Genomic DNA, 22,344 nt, shown 5'->3' with positions numbered 1-22,344 from the left:
CCCTTTCCGCCGAGCCCCGACACCCACAGCGGGGTCTACGCCCGTGCCCCCACGACAGGGACTGCCCTGCCCGAAAACGCCGGGGATGGTGCGGGGGCGACCCGGGCCGGGGGGAGAAAGGGGCGCACTGAGGCCTCTCGGAGCCCCTGCGGCAGTCCTACCTTCCCAGAGGCGGAGACCGCGGCAGCCGGGGCCGCTGACCGGGTTCCCGGGCAGGGAGACTCCCCTCGCCCCTAAACATGATGAGCGGCTTTCCCCTCCCCTCCCCTCCCGTGCCGGCTCGCCCTCCCCCGCGCCCCGCTGCCCCGCGCCGCCCGCCCGCGGCGGAGGGAGGGACGGAGGGAGGAAGGGAGCCGCCGGTGCGGCCCTGCTCCGCCTCTGCCCCGCTTTCCGGGAGCGGCCCGCACGGCAGCGCCGGGGCCGGGAGCGCGGCCGGGTGGCGGAGGCGGCCCTCGCCGCGCCGCGGCCATGGAGCCCAACCAGCTGCGCCTTTCCGCGGCCGTGAGTGGGGCCGGGAGGGAGGGATGGAGGAGGCCCGGCAGAGGCGGGCGGGGACAGGCCCGGCGGAGGCCGCGGCTTCCATGGCGGCGGGGCCGGGGCGGGCGGAGGGGCCCGGCCGTGCCCGCGGGGGGAAGGGCCGAGCCGTCCTCTCGGGAGCCGAGGGGCCGTGCCTGTGCACCGCTGCGGCGGCGGAGGAAGGGTCGGGCGGGCCGGGACAGCGCTGGGCCGCTTGCAGGAAAGCAAGCGAGAAAGAACGGCTTCGGAAGCTGCGTCCGACCCACGCTGGCCGGTGTTCGGTTTCTCCGGGAGCTCAAAAAAGCTCTCATCGTCGGTGTTGTGGTCTGCTTTTACTTGCCTTTTACTCCCACTTTTTCTTTCATAGCTGTAATAAAGGGGTAGTGTCTTGCGAGTGCCTTTTCTCTTCGTTAGAGCCGTTCACTGTACAGCATACGCAGGCACTCCTTGTAACAGGTGTTAGAAAGAGGAATAAGTTTGAAGCTAGGTGTACTTATTCTCAGGTTTTTTTTCCCCAAGCGGAGGTGGCAAAGCTTCATAGACACCATCAAGGTGGGAAGAGCATGTTGTAGCGAAGCATTCTGACCTTCCACACAGCATCCTTTATCCATCAAGGATGGCTCCTCAAGTCCTCTTAGAGATCCTGTGCTTCCTTCAGACCCTCCCCAGATAGTTTGTACTAAAACGAGCACTCGGGCCTGTTGTGGGCCACATCTGGGCTGTGAGCAGACACGGCCACAGACCTGCGTGCTGGGCAGAGAAAGGGAAGGACAGGAGCGATGCTTATGAGGACGCTGACAAGTCTGGGCCCGAGGTCAGGAGCCATGACTTGGGAATATTTTATAGGATTGTTTTGCCTTTCCTTCTTTTTGACTCATGTTGTTTTGTGTTCAGCCACATATTGTGGTTAGCAGTCAACACCAGCTGCAATGTAGCCATTTCACAAGTGTGTGTTTACCCCATTGGAGAGGCTTGAAAGAGGTGCCTTCTCTGGATGCAAATACCTGCTGTAAATGCAGTGCTGGGCAGTTTGTAGTGTCCTGTATTGACATCAAGAGTTGGCCTCTCAGTCTGACATTAGTTGTGTATACAACGTTCATGCATTTACTGTGTATTGTGTGGGTTTTAGGAGCCAAGAGTTTAGTGGACTCTGTTCCGTCTCCAGTGGTTTCGTTATTAAATAATCCAAGATGTTTGGACTACTTGAATGTGAGCTAAATGTACCCCAAAGCATATTTGTGCTTGTTTTAATTTTGTGGTTTCAGTTTGTTTTGTTGTTTGGGAATAAAGAGTTCAAAGTTGGTGCAATAGCAAAATACACTGTACCATTTAAGCTTTCAGGTTCGTGTTTTGATAAAACACTTGGTATTTGTATTAGTAATTTACTAGAAGCATTCTGAGTCTGACAAATTCCATCAAAGCAAAGTTTATATTTAAGGCTTTATTAAATAGTGAGAGTAGTTATTTTAAATTTTGTTGATGATTATGCATGTCCGTGTCTATATCTGTAGGCTGAGCACAAAGCTTTGGTATCTGCTCCTCTATTTCTACAGTTAAATATTAAACATACTTTCCTTATCTGGGATTGTTGTCTGGCTTTTTTTTTCCTTTTTCCTTTTTTTTTTTTGTGTGCAGAAGGGGAGAAATCTGTCATGGTATTTTACAGTATTAAGTAGATGTCTGTTTACATTGTCCTTCCAAAATGGCAAGATTCATTTATGTATGAGGTTCTTTGATGGAGTTCATGAAACAAACTAGGTAAATTTTACCTAGTCAGGTAAAAAGTCAGGTCATCTTGAAATCATCCTAAGGTGTCAGGTTAGAAATCATTCAGCCCCAGTCTCTGCGAGTGTGGTCCAGCACTGCTGGAGCTCCTGGTGTCAAACCCAGGGCCAGTGCAGTACCTGTCCATCCTGCTGTTGCCCTCCACAGAAGAGAGATCCAAAGTGTCAGGACATCAGTCATGGGTTGTGTTCTTTTTCACTCTGAATTTATCTGTGAGGTATTGTAGTGATTCAGAGCAATGTCTGAGGCTGTGAAGAGCTTTCCTGTTGGAAGAGCAGCCTGGTCCTTAGCATACCTGCCCTTACATTCACAGTCAGCTTTACAAAAGGCAGTCATCAACTTCTGAGAGCCCTACAGTATGACTCTGTTGGAGCAGCTTTTCTTGCATATTTTTTCTTTTATTTGAATCATTCCTAGAATCACTTGAGAGTTGATTAGTGAGGATGTCTATTTCTTTCCGGGGGTACATCATCCAAGGGCAACTGCTTTGTGAAAACCTCCTTTCATTTGTGCTTTCCTATTCTTGCCTGTTTCAGTACTTCATCTGTCTAGGGCTTTCATGCTTATGGTGTTAGCTGGGACTTCCCTTTTGAGTGTGAAGGAAGCTCTCGATGTTCATTTGGGAGGCATTACTAATGCCATTTAAAACATTCCCAGATTAACATGATATTTTTAAAATTTAGAGCCCAAGTATAAATATATTTGCTGCATACTCATAGAGTGTTTAGACTTTTCTAAAGACCATATAAGCATCATTAACAAAAGTAGTGACAGGCTGGCTACTAGAAACACCTAGCTATGAGACTACATAGTTGCTGCTTTTTTGATGGTGCATGAGGATGGTTTACAGCAGACATCTGCTGCATGTGTTTATTTGGTTTGGGGTTTTGTTTGTTTTGTTTGGGGGAGGGGGTTTGCTTTTTTGGTTTGTTTCTGTTTTGTTTGGTAATGGCCAATTTTTATGGTTTGGACAATTTTTATATCTTGTGGGAAATAGAAAATAGTTAAGAAAAAGTTCTGATTTGCTTTTGTTGAAATATATACATGTAGGAGAGTTATGTGTCCTTCAGAAGCACCCAGAAGAGTGGGAGGAACATTACAATATTTGTTTATTATTATTATTATTACTACTACTAATAATAATAGTAAAGTATTTTTTTAAATTTTTAAGAAGAGCCCTTCACTGTCAGTTTGAGAAGATATGTTTAACATACTGTGCACGATACAAACCAGTTGTTGGTGTCAGTAGAGGATACAGCTGACTCTTGAGCATGGCATTTCTGTGAGGCATTTGCATCGAGAGAAGGCACCTCATCAAAATCATCCTGAGGAGTTGTGTCTTTTTTCAGATTTTTTTTCTCAGCATTTTGGCTGAGGAGGAATATAACTGTAAGTAATGTAAGAATCAGCTGAATCAAACGTGCCTGTTTTCTAACACATTGTCTTTCCTTAACCACAGTCTCACTTACCAAGATACTTTGGTAGCGTGTGTGGAACCCTTCCCCATGCAGCTGTATTAATGACCATCCCTCTTGGTTTTACCTCAGTTGTGTAAAGGCTTGCTTGGAGTCCGTGCTGGTTTACCTGGTAGCCAGCTCTGGCTGCTCTCTTCCTGTGCTGCCCCTTCAGATGGCTAGCATAGGTTGTGGGGGCTCAGGATGAACTGTAAGGAAACTTATCTGGGTTAAAATAATCTTTTTTTGCATAGGTTCCTTTGTAACTTGGGTGAGTTGTTTGATCTGGTTCATGTATACTTTCATAACTGTAACTAAGCTCCTGGAAGGAAGGTACCAGAGCAGGAATGAGGGAGAGGAGATGGGATCTACTTAAGCCATTGCATCTCCTGAAGGAATTGAACATGGAGCTGTGCCTTGGAAAATGGAGATGATAGATCTGGGCATCAGTCAGTGCTTGGTCATTTGAAAGCATTACAATATGGATATTTTTGGTTTCCTTATATGCATTAATTTGACATTGTAGTCCCAAAGTGTGTGGAAAAGAAGGTTTCATTTTCTGGTGGGAGTGTTGTGCTGATGAGGCAATACATTTTTGCAGACATACTGTTGTTTTGTACTTTAGTTATTGTTTCAATCGGATTTCCAGCTAGGAAATCTAGATCTAATGTAAGATCTAATGATCTAAAATGCTGCACCCAAGAAACTTTTATTCCCATTTTCCTTCATTTATAATGTGGGCATATCACTTGCTGTCCTCCAGCCCCCTGAAAGACTAGCTTCTGGGGAAGATAGTCACCTTAGTTTTACATAAGGAGCATTGTTTAGAAAATAAAAACCCAAGGTATTTATCATACTTTTAGTTTGCTGCATCTGTGTGAAGATTAACTATGAGGACATATGCATATAAACTATTTATAAAATAATCTGTTTTATGAAGTGATCTTTCTTTGCCCTATATTATCTGGAATATACTCTGCATTGTCTGTGGAATTTTGTTTGGCTTAGACACATGAGAATTTGCACTTGCTCTGTTGCTCTCTGTCTTTCTGCCTTTTCTTTATGCATGATGGACAGCACTGATTTGTAATTATGCCATATCCATATTACATTAGCAAATATATTGACTGATCTATTATTTTCAGGCACATGGCCATGGAGGCTATGATTCTGATTTTAGTGATGAGGAGAGTGGAGAGAAGTCTCTGCAAAAGACTAAAAGGTAACGTAGTACAGAATTAACACTTTGCATTATGTATTTTGTACAAATGGCCTCTTAGTGTGCATAGAAGATGATGCTGTTGCACGTAAGGTCTGGTGTTGAAATGGTTTTTGAAGAAATCAATCTCTTTGATTTCTGTATCTCCTCATCTCAAGCTTGCCAAAGTTTGTCATCTCCTAGGGCAGCTGATTAAGATCTGTTCTGCCATCTCCATCTGGTGTATATTTGCCCCTCAGTTCTTGAAGCAGAGTGTTTTGTTTTTCCAAGCATTAGTATCCACTGCTGGGTTTTGGCACTGCTGTTCACACCACTGTGATCCATCAGGACAAATGGAACTGCTAGGAAAGCAAAGCAAAAAAGGCCAAGTGGTAGCAGGCTTTGTAGATATAAAACACAGAGATATAAAGTGAAGAACTGATGCTAATTTTTTATTAATAAATTTGTGAAGAGACCTAGGAATTGGTAAATTGTGTTGTAATCAATTCTTGAAATGTACCTGCACATCTCTTATTTGAGATGACCTTGGCCAATATTTTCAGTGGTTTGCGTAGTTATTGACCTGGAATTTTGTAGTCTGATCTGACAGCATTGTAAAGTTTTTTTATTTATTTATGTATTTATTTTGCTTTTGTACTATAGTTCCTTGATACTTTCTGCACCACACTGAACATTTGGCCTACATTTTGAATATGCTTTTCTTACTTTTTCCTGTCTCTCCCTTGCTCTTTTATTGGACTTTATTTAAGAAAACTTTCTGGAAACTTTCCAAGGACTCTTGCATATTTTGCTTTATAGCAGAATTGAAAGAATGGATTTTGTAGTGCCTGGTTGCATTCTGGGAAAAAAAATCATGTTTTAATCTTTGGAATAATAGGAAGCATTGTGCCATTTAATTTATTTTATAAATATAGCTGTTCTCCATTAAAATAGTGACTGGTTTTGTTCAGATTTCATTTTCTTTAGATGCCCTTGCACATTCTACCATTCCACTTTCTAGGTGGAATATTAACTAAGCATCAGGAGCCTTTCAAAAATGTCATCATTATCCTTGTTCTGGCACACCACTGCTGATTCCCAGTAGGGCTCTTATGTGGGTTCCTTTTCTTGCTCTATCATGGTATTTATTTTCACTTTAAAGAAAACAGTAATCTTAATCTCTCCAAATTGCTTTTTTATAGACCTTTCTTATGGGAATTTTGTGCTTACAGGTCCTTTTGAGTAAATGATACCTTAAATTTCTAGATTCCTATATTCCATAGCTAGAAACAAATTCCCTGGCTTGCTTACTTCAGGTTTCTGATTTCCATGCTTTCTGCCTGCTGATAATTATGGGAAAAAAAATCTTTTCTTCATTTCAGTTTATGAATGAAATTAACGAAATATACCTTTTACTAGATAAAATGTGTATCTTTAACTTTTTATTACTTTGTTGAACTCTAAAAGTAATTTTAGCTGCCTGCTGACAGTACGGTTCATTCATTACATTGTAATTGACTTTTAAATTTGTGATTCTTGCCATTGCACTACAAGAGGCAGAGCTGTTTAATGAGGTGTTGTGACATTGCCATAAAAGGGTGGAATAGGGTTACTGCCAGTCACTCTATTTCAGTGAATGCACTGTCCTTCCTGTTCCTGCTTTGCTGTGTAGCTGAGATTTGTAAAGGACTTTAAATGTCAGAGTGAAATTGAGGAATCTTCTGGGTTTTGTCATTGTGGTTCTATAGTGGATAATGGTGGTGAAAACAAATATTACAAATTGCTGGTTTAAGCAATTGCCTTTAAATGCCAACTGGAAGCAAATGCCTTTCTGATTTTGTTCTGCAAATGAGGTAAAGTCCAAGCTGATGTTGGTTCCGAAGTTTCATTTCATTCTTGTAGAAAATAGCGATATAACAGTTTTTGTTACTCAAGATAGTGCAAGGTTTAGCATATGAAAATTTTATTGCTTATGAAAGTTCTTGACTAACTTTTCTTCCCTTTTCCCCTGTTTAGAATACAGGAAGATGCCCTTCTGATAAAGCCATTCCAAAAAGCAAAACAAGGCAGTATGGTTCACAGACAATTTGCAGCTGAAGAATGTGATAGGTATCTTTTATTTACTGCTTTTGTGAGACATTTTCCTCTTAATGGAAAGACCATTTTCACTGGAACTTTTGTTTGTTATTAACAGGGAAGAAGCAAGAAAAAGAAGATTTCACTTGATATCGATGGATGCTGTATCCTACTGTTTCATTTTTCAAGTTTCAAGATGGGGCACAGGTTATCATTATGGTAGAATACTGGGATTTCTCAGTTATCACATTAGGTGACAGTGCAGCACCAGATACTGAGTTATTCTTCAGAGGAGCTTCTTTTTTTGTTGAGATAAAAGTTAATTGAAAATCTTTTTAAGAAGACATATATAAAGTTTTTATTCATGAAGACACTTTCTGAATAAGTAATTACATATTTTGCTCAAACTATGGTACAAAATGTGTTTCAAATTATGTTTCTGTTTTGGCCTCACACTGAGGCCAAAGTGTTCTAAAAAGTATTGCATATTTTTCCATGATTTTAATTTCCAAACTAAACCATACAACTTTTATTTGTGTGTTGGTGGTAAAAATGTAACAGATTATTCCATTTTAGTAGCCAGACTCTTTTTATAATAGAAATGTACAAACCTGTTTTAAACCAAAACTGCAGTACAGAGAAGCTGTTGTCTAAACCACAGCTGAGAAAATGAAACAAGTTTCTGTGTATATGCATACAGAGCATCTTTGATAAAGGAAGGCAGTTTTATAAATGATGAATGAGATTTTAAAGATGAAATTGCCATGAATTCCTGTACTTGGAAATTAGCTTCTATGAGAAGTTATGAAATAAAAGTTCCTAATTAATTCCATTCTGGTTTTCTTTGGAAATTACTGAACTGTTTCTGAGAAGAAAGGTCTTACTCTTAAATACATAAAAATATTTTGGTTGGTTTTTTTGGGGGTGGGGTGTTTGGTTTTTTTTTTTTGTTTTTTGTTTTAAACTGTGGTAAATGGAAATATGTTCAGAAACAATCCTTAATTGCTTTATTCAGTATGAAAGACATAAAAAGTTTGTGCATGACTACATTTTATACTATGGTGGCAAAATAGAGGATTTCCGAAGATCTGGGTGAGAACTGTTAGCAACCTTTCCCCTCCTGACATCAAAGCTCTCCTGTTATGTAAAGCTGTTAAATATATGTTACAGCTTTGGGGGACAGAGATGGATGTAGCTGCATATAAATTACTAATTATTTTGGTCACAAATGGTAACTACAGTAATTGGAAATAATCAAACACAAAACTGCCTTGTTTCATTTTGTTTTCATATTTTTAGGTAAGAACTTGCCATGAGCTGAATTATTCTTGCTTTGTTATGTAAAAGGAAGGATGACAGGTGATCATTAATGGAGGGTACATTGAGAAATATCTGTCAGCATCTTCAAAATAACAGTCTGAAATACTTCTGTATGTGCAGAATTGTTATCCATTGTCCAGAATAATAACTTCTTTAGAGCTACCTAGAACTGCCTTTTAACATCACTGTTTTCAATAAAGAGTACAAAAAGCGTTTTCAGATAGGATCAAGTCATCCACAATTTCAGTGGCCATTTTCTTCCACGAGTTTTTTATTTGGGAACAGGTATGCCAGGGAATACATTTTTGATAGTTTTATTTCATAGAAGTGTATTCCTTTGTGCTGTGAGGTAGGGATCAGAACTGTAAAATATTGGTGCTTACCAAATTTTTATTTGATGGATTTTCATGTTAATGTTACATTGTACTAAAACATGGTGTGTCCTTTTCTAGGGCAAATGACAAGACGGATCTTGATGTTATTAGAGAAAACCATAGATTCCTGTGGAATGAAGAAGATGAAGCAGACATGAATTGGTACCTGAAACTATGACAGGATATGTTAATTTTAGATCACTTGTACTAAATTTGTGGTTTCACCTACTAATTAAGAATTACTGTGCATACTTGATCATTTTTTGATGCATTTAAAAATGGAAGACCATTAGAAGGTCTTTCATATTGTAATACTGTTCAAATGCCAACATGAATTGATGACAGAAAGAACTAATAATAATTTATAAAAGTTTAAAAATAATAGTTTATAGACCTAATAAATAATAATAACAGATTCTCTGAGATTCAAGTGACTGATCAAAAACTCTGAAAGCAGAGCGTGAAAAAATACGGTTTAGTATGTACTGTGGATTTATTTTATATTTATTTTTCCAGTTTTATGGAAATTACTCCTTAGTTTAATGACTGTGTATCTGTTGCATTTCTAGGTCTATAACTTGTGTTCTTTCAATGACATAACATACCTTTGTCTTCCTAATGTCATTACAATGCAGAGTGAATTATGTTGTCTTTTATATTTAATGCAAAATAATACTTCTTGTTTTAGGGAGAAGAGGCTTGCAAAGAAGTATTATGACAAATTGTTCAAAGAATATTGTATAGCAGATCTCAGCAGATACAAAGAGAATAAGGTATCTTTCCTTAATGTAAATCATCTTGGATTTTGAAGAATTTTTAAAATTACCTTATGTTTGTGGATATGTTGTAAAACCAGAATGTTAGTACCCCTTCCACAGAAATGGAGTTGTGAGAATTTGTCAAGTTACTTAGTAAGCAGCAGTTTGAATCCAAGCATTGTCACTGCCTCAAAAATATGCTTCTGTGGGAATAGGAACATTTCTGTCAGATGATGTTTTATGAAGAGGTATATTGTGTGTAAAAGGCAGAAAATGCAAAGGGGTTAAAGAAAGAAGGCTGGAGATGTTGCTTGGAGAGGAGCAGTAGATGAAGCCTAAAAACCCATGGAAAGTTACTGTTAAAAAAAAAATGTCTAAAAAGAGTTTTATACTTGAATGCTGGCAGAAACAATTTTGGAAAAGTCTATTCTAAAGCAGCATCTTTTGCTGGTTGTTCTTTTCTGTTTGTGGAAACAGGATTTGTATGTGCCTTGTAAATAAATAGAATTTCTTAAGAGAAACAACCCAATTTCAGTACCAGGTTTTCTTCTTAACTGGAACGGCCTTTGTTTTTTTCCAAGTTTTTGGCTGACTAACTTCTTAGTCAAAGAGTATACATGAATTTTCTATTGTGATTTTCCAGAGACTGGGGCTGAACTCAGATGTGTCTTGGTGTTTCTAGCACACAGTAACCCAGCCTATATAGTTCTTTTCCACTATTTACAGTATTGAAAATTACATTGGTAAATATTTGCAAGGACTGGGCTTAGCTGTATTAGGAAAAAAAGATGATAGTCATCTAAAGACAGTTGGGACAGTAAAATGTGAATATTTAATTAAAATCAACAGAAACTAAAATGCTGAAGATACCTTCCCTCCTTTTTTGAGTAAATTTGATTTTATTTTCCTGTAGCTATTTCATATCCCTCAATGTTCTCTCCATCCCCCATTCCCCCAGCTGATTTCCCTTGAGCATGCTTACAGATTTTGTTTCTCTCACTACTGTGCCAAGTTTCCATATGTTTTCTCTCTTTTGTGGGAAAGTGTTCTGCCCCAGATTTGTGTGTGTGTGTGTGTGTGTGTGTGTGTGTGTGTGTTTTGTTGTGTTGTGTGAACAGTATCTCCCTGTCAGACTTCAAGTGTGTCTATCCTAACTTTGAGGTCACTCTCTGTTCCATTTATGCTCCTAAGTCATTACCTGTATTTTTGGATTTGCCATGTCAGCATAACTGCTGTGTCATGCAATTTGTAAAATATATATGCTTTCTTTTCTCAAATACGTTCTGATCATATGAAAGTCCTTTCTTAGAAATCCTTCTAAAAGTAGAAAAAATATGAGATTTTTCTCAGTGACTGATTTATCCATGCCCATGTTTGGTACAGAAGGATTTCAAAGCAGGCTTTTTTTCTTGGAAATCTTAAATAAGCTGCTCATGCCATTTGCACCAATGGAATACAGTCTCTGCTTTCAGATTTTTCCTGCCTTAATTTTTTTTCTGCATTTCCAGAAACTGGAAGCTGCATATCTTCAGCCCCCTGTGCCTTCTGTTTTGCAGCTCTGATGCTATGAGTGGTGCAGGGTAGATAAAAGCTTGTCAGCTAGTTGGCTTTTTGCATGATAGTTGTTGATGCTTTACGTATTGATGCTTCATCTTGATATAAGAAAGGAATTCTTTTATAGTGAGAACACTCAGTCACTGGAACAACCTCCCCAGTGGTGCAGTGGAATCCCCATTGCTGGAGGTTTTTCAAATGCAATTGCCCAGAGCGACAGACAATCTCTCATTTGGGATCCCTTCCCCATGGGAAGCTGAACATGGTGGTCTAATGAGGTGCCTTCCAACCTGGGCTGTTCTTTGATTTTATGATTCTATATTGTGCTACTTGGTGCCGAAGCAAAAGTTGGAGGTCAGTTTTCTGTGGTGTTTTGAATACGTATATTGCAGAGATTGAGACTTGCACATATGTGCTCCTTGGTCTTTTTACAGCTGTAATTGTTCTGCTCCTGGCCAAAATCTTTGAGTCAGATAATTTTTCTAAAGATCTCTGCATAGAGATTGTAGCTCAGATGTCTTTAGGAACTTTTCTTCTCAGATAAACCACTGTTTTACAAAGGACTGTATAATGATAAGGACCATTTTCATGGGAGCATCTCCTTTGAGAATCTGAAAAATAAGCAGAACCAACTTCTCAAAGACTGAGGCTTGGAAGAAAACAGTAAGAAGCCCCAAGACATATGAACCCCTGAAGCCACAGGCACATTCCAGTTGCTGGTTCAGACTGTTCTACACACACACACACACACACACACACACACACACACACACACACACACACACACACACGGCTGGGACTCCCCTGCTCTCGTCCCTGGAGAGTCACAAGTGCTGTCACAGCCAGAGCTGGAGACACACTCATCCTTCTTGCTCCCAGGCCGCTTCACCTGCTTCTGACTACTCTGGCTCGGTCTTCACTGGTGTTTCTTTTTAATCAAAAATGCCTCTGTGAACCTCTGGTGTGAGGCTACACGGGCAGTGGAAGAGTGTTCTGACAGCTCTTGCTTGTGCTGGGTCTGTAACTCCTGACATTTTCCCTAGATAAGAATTTTCTAGGTCAAGGTTGTCTTTGAACCTTCAGTGCATCTTGTCTGCAGACTTTGAGGCTGATGAATGACCGTCTGTATTGTCAGATAGTTCAGTTCTATTGTCAGCTTTGCAGTGCAGCACAGGAGGATGTTCTGCATTTAAGTTTTACTTTGATATGCACTGGACTGGAAATGTTCCCTTTGTTGTCTTATTTTCCTAGAGAATTTCTTATTTGCTGTCTCTGTACTTTGTTTTGTAACTTTACAGATTGGAAGTGTCTCCTGTTTGCTAAGAAATGAAATCTGTTTGACACCTGGTCATTAAATAAAATACATTTATTATTTTGTTTTTAATTCTAGATTTCTAGGCCAACTTGTCTGCTACTGGAAATATTAATATGTTTGCTTTTGTAATTGTTTTTCAGCATGAAGGACTTTCTGTAAAAATATAAATATTTAAAGTATTTTTATTAAAAAAAATACCATTCTGGTAAGCAGAGGCAGAGAGATATTTTTAATAAAAAGAGAAAAAAATATTTTTTTTCATATGGCTAAATGGATGAGCCACATGCAGGAAGTCAATCAAGTGAAATTAGTCCTTACAGTGCTTAATATGTTGACTATTCACAACTCAATTTTGGTTCTTATCTTAACAGTTTGGATTTAGATGGCGACATGAGAAAGAAGTAATTTCAGGAAAAGGTAATGCTGTCTTTCATTTTATGTTACATTTCTTCTTGGTGCTCCTCTTGCTGCTTTTTGACATAATTTTGTTAGATAATATTTGATGGTATTGGTAAGTTTATCAGATAATAATGTACAATAAATTTACTTGTCTTCCAGCTTTGCTGTTTTATGCCACATAGGTATAGATTGCACACTGATCTGCATGTTACAATTACAAAAGCATATAGTTTATATTCACAAGGTCAGTTTTGTAATGAACACCACCATAATGAGTTTGATATGTAGAATTTCATGGATGGGCTTTTTAGCTGCTTTTCTCCAGTAGTTCTGCTACCTCATTGGCCTCTGATACCTGTAATTGAAGTCTCTCAGTAGTTTTCCTCAGGAAATAATTTATTGATTAGCAATTTCTCCAGTTCTGTTCTGAAAAATGTTAACTTTTTAATTAAAGTTTCTTGTGTGATACCTATTTTAGGCTAAATTGGTTTTGAAAGCTTCAGTGGCAATGATTGTCATGTCTCCCAATCCTGTCTCTAAATCAGTACCTTAATTCTGGGTGGGAAGTCTTACCAGTGTGTTACTGGGACTTTGTACAATGGTCCTCGTTCCATGGCTGAGGTGCTTGGGCTTTTTTAACTTGCTGAACAAGTAAGAAAATTAGGTGAATGAGGTATTGCTGTTCCATGGGTGGATTCTTATACAGGTGTGGTTGTCAGAAGTCATGGATGCACATGCCAGAAAATTGCATGGAGTTGTACTGCTGATCATTTTCACTCAGTTGCAGTTCTTTAAACAGCTGTATTCTGTAAACACCTGTATTATAATAAATTTCAAAAAGTTAGTAATGCATTTATGATTTTTTTAAAAAAGGAGTATTTCAGAGTAGAAAGCATGAAAACTAATGGTGGGGATTTTAAAACTGTAAATATTAAAGCCTCTAAAGGTAGTCGTAGACATATTTTGCATTCAGCACTACACATATTAATTGATAGTTAACATTTGATAAAATTACATGCTTTATTGAATACTTTAACAAGATAATTAAAATGAAATGAGAAGTAAATTATTTTTACGTCTTCGTGGAGGAAAGATATAGCTTTGTACGTTTAATATGTGGTACTCCATATTTTAAAATATGGGAGAAAGTGGAGAATTACATATTTCAAGCTTTTTAATGAAATCCTAATGAAAAGTGAGCGATTGGGATGCGAGTGGGTAAATCCTCCCTTTCACCACCGGGGGGCGCGAGAACCCAACCCTCCGGCGGGTGTCGGACGCCCTCTCCGAGTGCCGTTCCAAGCAATTTTTTTTTTTTTAATGGGACTTTTATGCTATTTTGAACTATAAATCAGCCATATAAAGTGCTTTAATTAAGTGTAATAACACATCGATACCTACCTGTCTGACAATTAGCATTAGCTCTGTAGGTAGTTGTTGTGTGCGCTGGTGTGGCCGTGTCAGCACAGTGGGGATGAGAGCCCCTGCCGGTGCCCTGGTACTGAGGCTTGGGGGTGGTAACAAGAGAATGCAGGAGTGCAGCACTCACCTTTGGGTGCTCTGCATTTGGTGGCTGCCTTTGCATGGTCACAGAGAAGAAGGGCTAGGATAAATGAAAGAAGAAGTGACACTTCTATTATTAATTGTAGATGCCAGACTATTTCTTTGGCTTCTTTCCAGTCTTTGCCATAAGTGTTTTGAAAGGAGGTCATATTGGAGATTGCTATGGCACAGGGCCATACCTTATAGCCATACCTTACATAGGGTTAAACTTACTTAATGTATATTAATTTGGAACCTGCTTTTTTGTGGGAGTTCTGGAGGTCTTTTTACTTCAAATGTTTGCATTGCAAGTGGTGTTTTATTACAGAACTGAAGTATCTGAGGACACTGCCAATCTATTAGTTAGCTGCTTAAGCAGAATCTTCTGAGGTTAATCGTTCACCAGCAGTCCTGCTTGTGAGCCTATTAATACACATCCTTTCTGCTGCTCTGCATCCGAATCAGCCTTCTGCAAGGGGAATGCATGTATCTTTATTACTCCAATATTGGGACTTCAGTGGTGTAAACAAAACTGATTATGTGCAGATCTGTTTTAAATCAGTGTTGCTTTCACATAATAAACCAAAGGAAGCATTTAAAGCTGACGTAGCATTTCTCACAAAGTTGAATTTCCTTTTCTTAAAAGAAAGGCATTTATGGACAGTCACTAGAATGTAAATTGTGTATCCAATATATCAGGTACACTACTTATGTAAAAAGCATGTGGGCATCTTCATGTGGTACAAACGTGATTCTTTGAATAGTTTGATGTCATTAAAGATGCATGTCTGAATCACAATTTCTGATCCATCATCCTCTGCTAAGTAAGCAATCATTTAGGGTATAGGATGTATCCTAGTGGTATTCACTTTTTCAGAATTCATATTAGGCTTATTCTTTCATAATGTATGCCTTCATCCATACATTTCAAAACACAGATATATGTTTTCCTTTGCAAATAGGCAATATTGTACAAGTATGGTTGATTGCTTTGTTGTTCCCTGTTATTTCCTTAATCTAGATGTTATTTTTAGATTTGTGGGTTTTTTTATTTGAAAGAAATGGAAAATGAAAAGCAAAAACTGAGCAGAACTGGAAATAACAACTCCATATTTATTAATGTTAATCATTGAACCACGGTTTTTTGGTTTTGACTCTTTACAGGTCAGTTTTCCTGTGGAAATAAACACTGTGATGAGAATGAAGGCCTGAAGAGCTGGGAGGTGAATTTTGGTTATGTTGAACATGGCGAAAAGAGGAATGCACTTGTGAAATTGAGTAAGTCAGCCCTTCAAGGATATGTACACTTAAAAGAAGACAAGTACCTTGTACTTCAAATGGTATTGAGACCCAGTGATAATGAGTTCATGACAAGTGCCGAGTAGGAGATCATTTTGTTGAATTAATCACAGGTGGTAGTATGGTGCTCTTGGTTTAGAGAGAACAGTTGTTGTCATATATGACAAAGTTGTTACAGATTAAGAACTTTAGTCTGTGTAGTTAGCATGTCATAAAATTAGAATAATTGGCTATAAGCTGTTTTGTATAGAAGCATTTATAGTTTTAATGGCTAATACTGCATTGCAAGGAGAATTTCAGCATTGTCATTGCTCATTCAGTTGCTTGTCTTAGAAGTCCTTAAGCTTTGGACCAGACTACTTCTTGCACATTTCCAGCTCGACTGATTTTATTTCAAATATTTGTGTTTTCTTACAAATATTTTGTCTTTAAACAATTTTTCATTATTACATCTCGATTGGGATTTTCTAATTCAGTATTGCATACATGATGATATGTTTATCAGATAATTAAACTTGGTACAGGTTATGCAGTTACTTCATGTAAAATGATTGAGTAGTGGGGTTTTTTTTCTTTTGTGTACAAGACATTCCTTGTGGGAGCACTTGGTCTATGACAAAGCTCTAAGAGACTTATATGTCTTCAGTATAATTGCAGAAGAATTTGATCTATCCACAAGGATCCATAAATGGAATGTCTGTACATGAGCACCACTTATACTTCTTTCAAGAAGAGCTACCAGTGCTAAACTTATGATTGTCCTTCACATTTAGTAAAATCTGAGTTTGTACTGGAGACTTTCATCATGTATTTTTTCAGTCCTGACTGCAATTACATTGTAACTAGTATTTTGAAGGAAAAGCTGCTGATATTGAAAGATCTAGTTCTAACTAATTCTGTAGTTTTTTAAATTACACTTATCAGATTCTTGGCTGCAATGTTCTCATTTTCTCTTTTTCAGGACTATGTCCAGAATGTTCCCACAAACTAAACTTCCATCACCGGTAATGAAATATTTTGAAAATAATGGGGGCTGAATTATTGATAAGTCGCAATTATGATAAACAGCACACAGGGACAAAAACTTCAGTGAGATGATAAGGAACTTCATTTATCCTGAAATAGCATAAAGACTCCGGAGTTCATATAAAGCCACTGACTTGTCACTGTTGAGGGTTAAGATACTGTGCTAATGACAGCACAGAACCCCTCAGACTGGAAGAATTCCATCCCTACCACTACAGAAGTTTCATTTGCTTAATTTCAGCCCAGTGATTATCTTTATTCTGTTTCTAATAACACTTTTCTTTTTAACCGAATCAGTTTTTTTCAGTTTAACTACTGATAGGTGTCTAAAAAATGACACCTGTTTGCCTGAATTAAATACTTCAGATTTACTGTTGCATAAGAAGTACATATAATAGAGGAGGTGTACATTAATCTTTTTTTAAAGGAGGAAAGAAGTCAAGACATGCAAGAAAAGAGGCACAGCTGCACAGAACTCAAAAGAGCCAAAAAAAAAGAAGAAAAAATTATCTCGTTCAGCAAAAAAGAAGTCCAAAAAAAAGACCCATAAAGGTAAATTTAAAGTTTAAAGCTTTAGTTTTTAAAATACTCAGATAGGTTAGTTGAACCTTAGTTTTGCTACAGCTGCATAGACACATAATTATGTATAAATACATTTAGTTATACACACAGATATGTAACTTTCTTGACCGCAACACAGGTAGTCAAAAAGATAAATTTCTTAGGTAAAATTTCCTAGTTGCAGAAAAAAATAAATTTCTTATATTTAACAGAGAGGGACAGCCTTTTGAGAAGTATGTACTGCAAGGGAAATTTGTGCAAGCATTGCATGTTGCACACTCAAAAGGGTTGCGAAGTATTTCATTCAATGAGGCTTTGGGGTTGAAAGCCTTTTGGAAATATTAGATAACCTTCTTACATCAGAGATCTGGGGTTGACATAATTAGGCTCAAACTGATGACCTTTGCACTCATGCAAAAAATCTTTTTATTTGTTTGCACTCACTTTCTTTGAATGTGGTGTGTGCATGCATGTGCACATGTTTAGTGTAATAAATTGTTATGGAAATATATTTGTAAACTGTTTAAGATAACAGATAACACCAGAAGAAGCTTACTGGGTTTTTTCTATTTTGGTGTTTTTTACAGATCAGGTTTCTTCAGATGATTCAGATAATTCTGATAAAGGTAAAGGTATTTTAATATCCTTTATGTTTTCGTAGTAAGTTGTATAATATCATACACAGTTTTCATTGCTCTTAGTTTTATTAGCTGCCTGTTTTAATATTTTATATTACAAGAATGCTGTCTTAAATGAACAGAAATATGAAGGTTTGAATGAGTGACTTGCATATCTTTGAGAAAAAGCGTAGGGAATTTTAAGGAGGAAATTGTTTCATCAAAAAATAAAACTGTGGGCAGATAACAGAATGGAAATAGCCAAAAAAATGAGAGGTCAGATTGTTCCAAAAAAGAGTAGAGGGTGCAAAAATAGGTACGTTGTTAATAATTTCATACTGTGTAGTCTGTACTGTGTAGAGATAGTACTTTTCTGATACAATAACTTCTACATTTTCCTTCAGGGAGTTATACTGATATGTACTCTGCTAAAAAAAAAGTTTAAATAAATCCTAAGCTTTAATTAATGTCTTTTCCAACTACCACCTGTGGTACCTTGGAGACTTACTTCTTGTGGCTGGATGCATTCAGTAACTGCTAAGTCACTGCTTGTATCTCAGTGATTCCAGTCTCCAGTTTTTTTTTTTTTTTGTGAAGCAGGCCCCATCTCCTGGTCATGCCAGTTCGTGTTGCAGACTGTCTAGAAGTGATTGACTGTTTTCACTGATTTCTCTGCTCTGTTGTGCATTTTTAAGAATGTTTTCACCCCCTAAGCTTTTCCAGTTAGATACAGGAAGACCTGAAGCAGTTTGCTTATGATTTGGATCATGTCCAAAGTATTTGTTTTGTCAGGAAACTTATTAGAAGATTTGAGGGATGGGGGAGAGCTTCTGATATAAAATTCCTGTGTACTAATATGAAATAGTTATGTAATAACCCACATTTTCTTACAATTTCACTGATAAGTCACAATTGATAAGAACTATAAGTAAGGTAATTGATTAATATCATAAATTGAAACTGTATTGCAATTCTGGGTTTGTAATTATTTAGTTTTAGGAAGAAAAGTGCTGTGTTGCTGTTGTGTCAAGATCATTGTTTTGACATTGTTGTTATGTTTGACCAAAACATTTCTTTGTGATACCTAAGAATCTTCTCGATGCTACACTAAGAAAAATTGCAAAACATTTTCATTTTCACTTTATGCAAAGTAAAGTGTTCTGTTTATTCTCATGGTTGCAATTAAACATTGCTTCTGGCAAAATACCATCTAATTTTAAAAAAGATAAATTATTTTGAAATTTTTTTCATAAACATTTTAAAATTTTCAGCAGATTCAGATAACAGCAATTCAGAAGATGGTCCTTCAGAAGGTGACTTTTTGAAAGGTCCTCTACGAGAAGCAGATGAAAAATCACGGTTAGTTTGATGTAGTGTACTTGCAGCTACTGAAATGTACAGGGTTCATTCAGAATTGCAGAGACAGGGTCATCCTGAGTGTTTCAATGAGTATTCACATATAAAAGGTTGTGTCAAATCTCCTTCCATGCAGTGAACCTAAAAATGTGTTTTTAAAGAGGAGACATATGCAACTCTTAAGGAAAAATCTCTGTTAAGCCACTACCATACCACTGCTGCCTTACCCCCTACTATACCATTATTATCTGAGCAGTGCATGCCAAGAGTCAGCTCACACAGGGAAATGTGAAGGGTATTGGAATGTAGTGAGTAAGTCATCTATAAAATTATCTATACCTTCTACAATTCTAATCAGAAGTTTGCTAAAACTTTTTCATACAAAGATTATCTTCTAGGTACAAATCCAAAGCAGAACTTTCTGACTTTTTTTTTTTTTGGTTGTTGTTGTTGTTGTTACAGGGAAGAGGAGTTTGAGGAGTATTTTCAAGACCTTTTTCTCTAAAACTTGCAATTGATGTAGGCTGATTTTCTTCCTGAGTTGTCAAGATGTAAGTGTGGAAATTTTCCAGAGACCTCTATCTGCCAGCATATCTTTCTACAGTCACTCACATGGACCATTTGGGTGGATTGTCTTTGTAGAAGGCTTCAAATCTCAAAACTTTTCTGTTTCTTGTAGTAGTCTGCCTACTCTTGAAACAAGAGAAATAATTTTTTCAGTTCAGTGCAAAATATATATGGCACCCAAATTTAAATAAACAAGAATATAGTTTATTAACATTATAACAAGGAAGTTCACTGCTTTTATTTTATCCCAAACTTCAGTAATTACCAGATTTTTGTAAAGGAGCATTTTGTATGAGTATGTGAGTAGTTTAAAGCCATACACTTTAATATATTTATATTTTTAATTTATTAAACAAGAATTAATAACCTTAAATTTATTGGTTACTTAGACTTCAATATATGGGTATTAGTCTCTTGTAAATATCTTCAAATGCTATTGGAGAAGTTCAAATTTTGTCAAATATGTGTTCTACTTGAATTAAGTAAACCATGTCTGAAATCTCTCCTACTCCTTTAAAAAGTTTATTGTGACTTTCTTTTAAATTTTAGTTGTAAAGTGAAGTGTCTTACAATTCCACCTATAAAAATTGGGTTGGTTGGTGAAATTTTTGATGTAAAAAAGAATGTGTGGCTTTCTACTGGAGATGTATGTGACTTTTATGTTATCTGTGCCTTCTGATCTCCTTTCCATTGATAGGACATTAATCCTTATTTCACGTGTAATCCTAAATATATAAATAAAGCATGTATATTGCTTGAGAAACTTATTGAATTCATCTTCTTCTTTGAGTTGCAACACATCTTTAAACATTCATGTTTCCAAAGAAACAGTCTGCACATGAATAGGTACCATGCCTATATTTTTTTCTTTCTGGTGAAAATTACTTTGGACATGAAAGTCAAACTTTTTAAAATTAAGTTTTCAAGTTAATCTGAGGAAGTTAATGTATAAAATATATTTTTGATAAATACTCACTGTAGGTATAGAAAGTATTTCTAGTAAGTATTTGCTGTGGACAGTCTAACAGAGCAGAGATGGTTGTAGTGTATTTATGAACATTTGACATACACTCATATGAATAAGTTGAGAACTCTATTTACAAGTATTACTTAACATAATTACATTTTAAACATTTCGTACTTACATAATAGATGACAGTACAAGGGCATATTTAGGGTGTCCTTGAGTAAGAAATAAACGTATCCTTGCATGAAGGCTTCTTTAGGTAAGAAGGTGGATTTAAAGGTTAATTCTCTGTCATCTTGCATCTTGCCAGCTTGGCTGAGAGTCAAATCCAATCTGCAGCAATCTGCTTAAACATGTGCAACTTGCCCAAAGGGGCTTTTGTCGACTACGTTGCTATATTTATTGCTTCAAGTATTGTATATTAAGTAAGTGTTCTGAATAACTAGCTTCTCTTTAGGTCTTCAAAACAGAGTTATAAAAAGTTACACTATACATACTAAATACATAATTTAATACAGTTTGAATAAAATTGCATTATCAAACAACCTTGAAATGGTTTTCTTTAGTAGTGGCATTTAATACAGAAAATAGCATGATACCCAGTTTTAAGTTATAACTGTTTGCATAAAATATTTGGCCCATTTATAAGTCAGAATGTTGTGTTTGGACTTTTTTTGTGGATTCCTTTAATTTTGAGTGATAAATGTACTCAATAGCTCTGTTCATAGAGCAGTCTTCGAAAGGTTTAGAATGAGCAATTTGCTCTTTCTCCCTTCCATGTGGATGTGGAAGGTCCTTCGGAGGAAAAAAAAAATATGCGTGGGTCTGCTTTGTTTAAAGGAGCAGGAAAAGTGGCAGGATTGAGTCTGAATGTTGAATTTCTTTATTGCAGGAGTTGCATTTGACATTAGTTTCTTTAGATTTAAAACTGGTTCCAGTGAATACTCAGGTCTGTGCCTAACCTAGTGGCCATTTGCCTTCCTCCATCCGCAGGAGGAGCTGGCTTCCTGAGTGGAAGGTGTGGAGTGCACTTGTTCCAAAGGTCTGGGGGGAAAGAACAGTGTTCATGAAGAGCCAATTTGTGTGCAGTCTGTCTACTTAGTTGTGGAAAGACAGGTAATGGGAATTTTGATGTGCTTTAGTTCTGCTTTGCTCTCCCTCAGAAGATTAAATTGGTGCCAATTAATTTGTTTTCAAATACTTTAATTTATTGCATTTTGAAAGAGATGCACTGGGTGTACGTGAGCCTTTCAAAATGCCCTTGAATGGGGATCCTGCTGTAGATATGCTGTATCTTAGTAAACTTTCACTTGTCTGTAAAGTATGATGTTTGTGATCTGCTATTTTGGATTTTTACAACAAAAGCCGGTCAGTTTAGGAACTGTGGGAGAGCCATTTGCATACGATCAAAAGGCTACAATGGCTCTAATTTACAGATTTATCACTGGTAATTTTGGAAAAAATACAGTGTACCATGGGCCTGCTTTTTATAGATAAGAGCTAGGGAACTGTGTTGTGCATTCCTAAAGTGAAAGAAATGTTTTACTCTAGGACTTTATATAGTATTGAGAATGAAGGAAAATGACAGAATTACAGATTAAGGAAATACACATGATATAAAAAACTAAATATCCAAGTTACAAATATTGTGATTTTTGAA

The 22,344-nt window shown here is 37.3% G+C and overlaps 1 protein-coding gene across 4 annotated transcripts; it reads left to right on the top strand.

The window, feature by feature from the left end:
* Nucleotides 1-445: 445 nt before the first annotated feature.
* LOC134045958 (protein FRA10AC1) lies at nt 446-21,894 on the top strand. Of its 4 annotated transcripts, none has more exons than XM_062496113.1 (14): nt 446-501; nt 4,901-4,977; nt 6,970-7,062; nt 7,148-7,193; nt 8,045-8,121; nt 8,802-8,885; nt 9,412-9,496; nt 12,722-12,767; nt 15,456-15,569; nt 16,552-16,594; nt 17,044-17,168; nt 17,765-17,803; nt 19,066-19,153; nt 21,678-21,894. In XM_062496113.1, the coding sequence occupies exons 1-14, from the start codon at nt 469-471 to the stop codon at nt 21,784-21,786; spliced, it is 1,059 nt and encodes a 352-aa protein (XP_062352097.1). In that variant the 5' UTR covers nt 446-468; the 3' UTR covers nt 21,787-21,894. The 4 variants fall into 4 exon arrangements, with proteins under 4 accessions (XP_062352097.1, XP_062352099.1, XP_062352101.1 ...); XM_062496115.1 differs by having other exon boundaries at nt 458-501; nt 19,069-19,153; XM_062496117.1 differs by lacking the exon at nt 21,678-21,894 and adding an exon at nt 19,613-20,489 and having other exon boundaries at nt 458-501; nt 19,069-19,153.
* Nucleotides 21,895-22,344: the final 450 nt, after the last annotated feature.

This window comes from Cinclus cinclus, chromosome 7 (genome assembly GCF_963662255.1).
Source record: "Cinclus cinclus chromosome 7, bCinCin1.1, whole genome shotgun sequence".
NCBI lineage: Eukaryota > Metazoa > Chordata > Aves > Passeriformes > Cinclidae > Cinclus > Cinclus cinclus.
The sequence above is the reverse complement of the archived record's forward strand: the minus strand, read 5'-3'. Positions and strand labels throughout refer to the sequence as shown.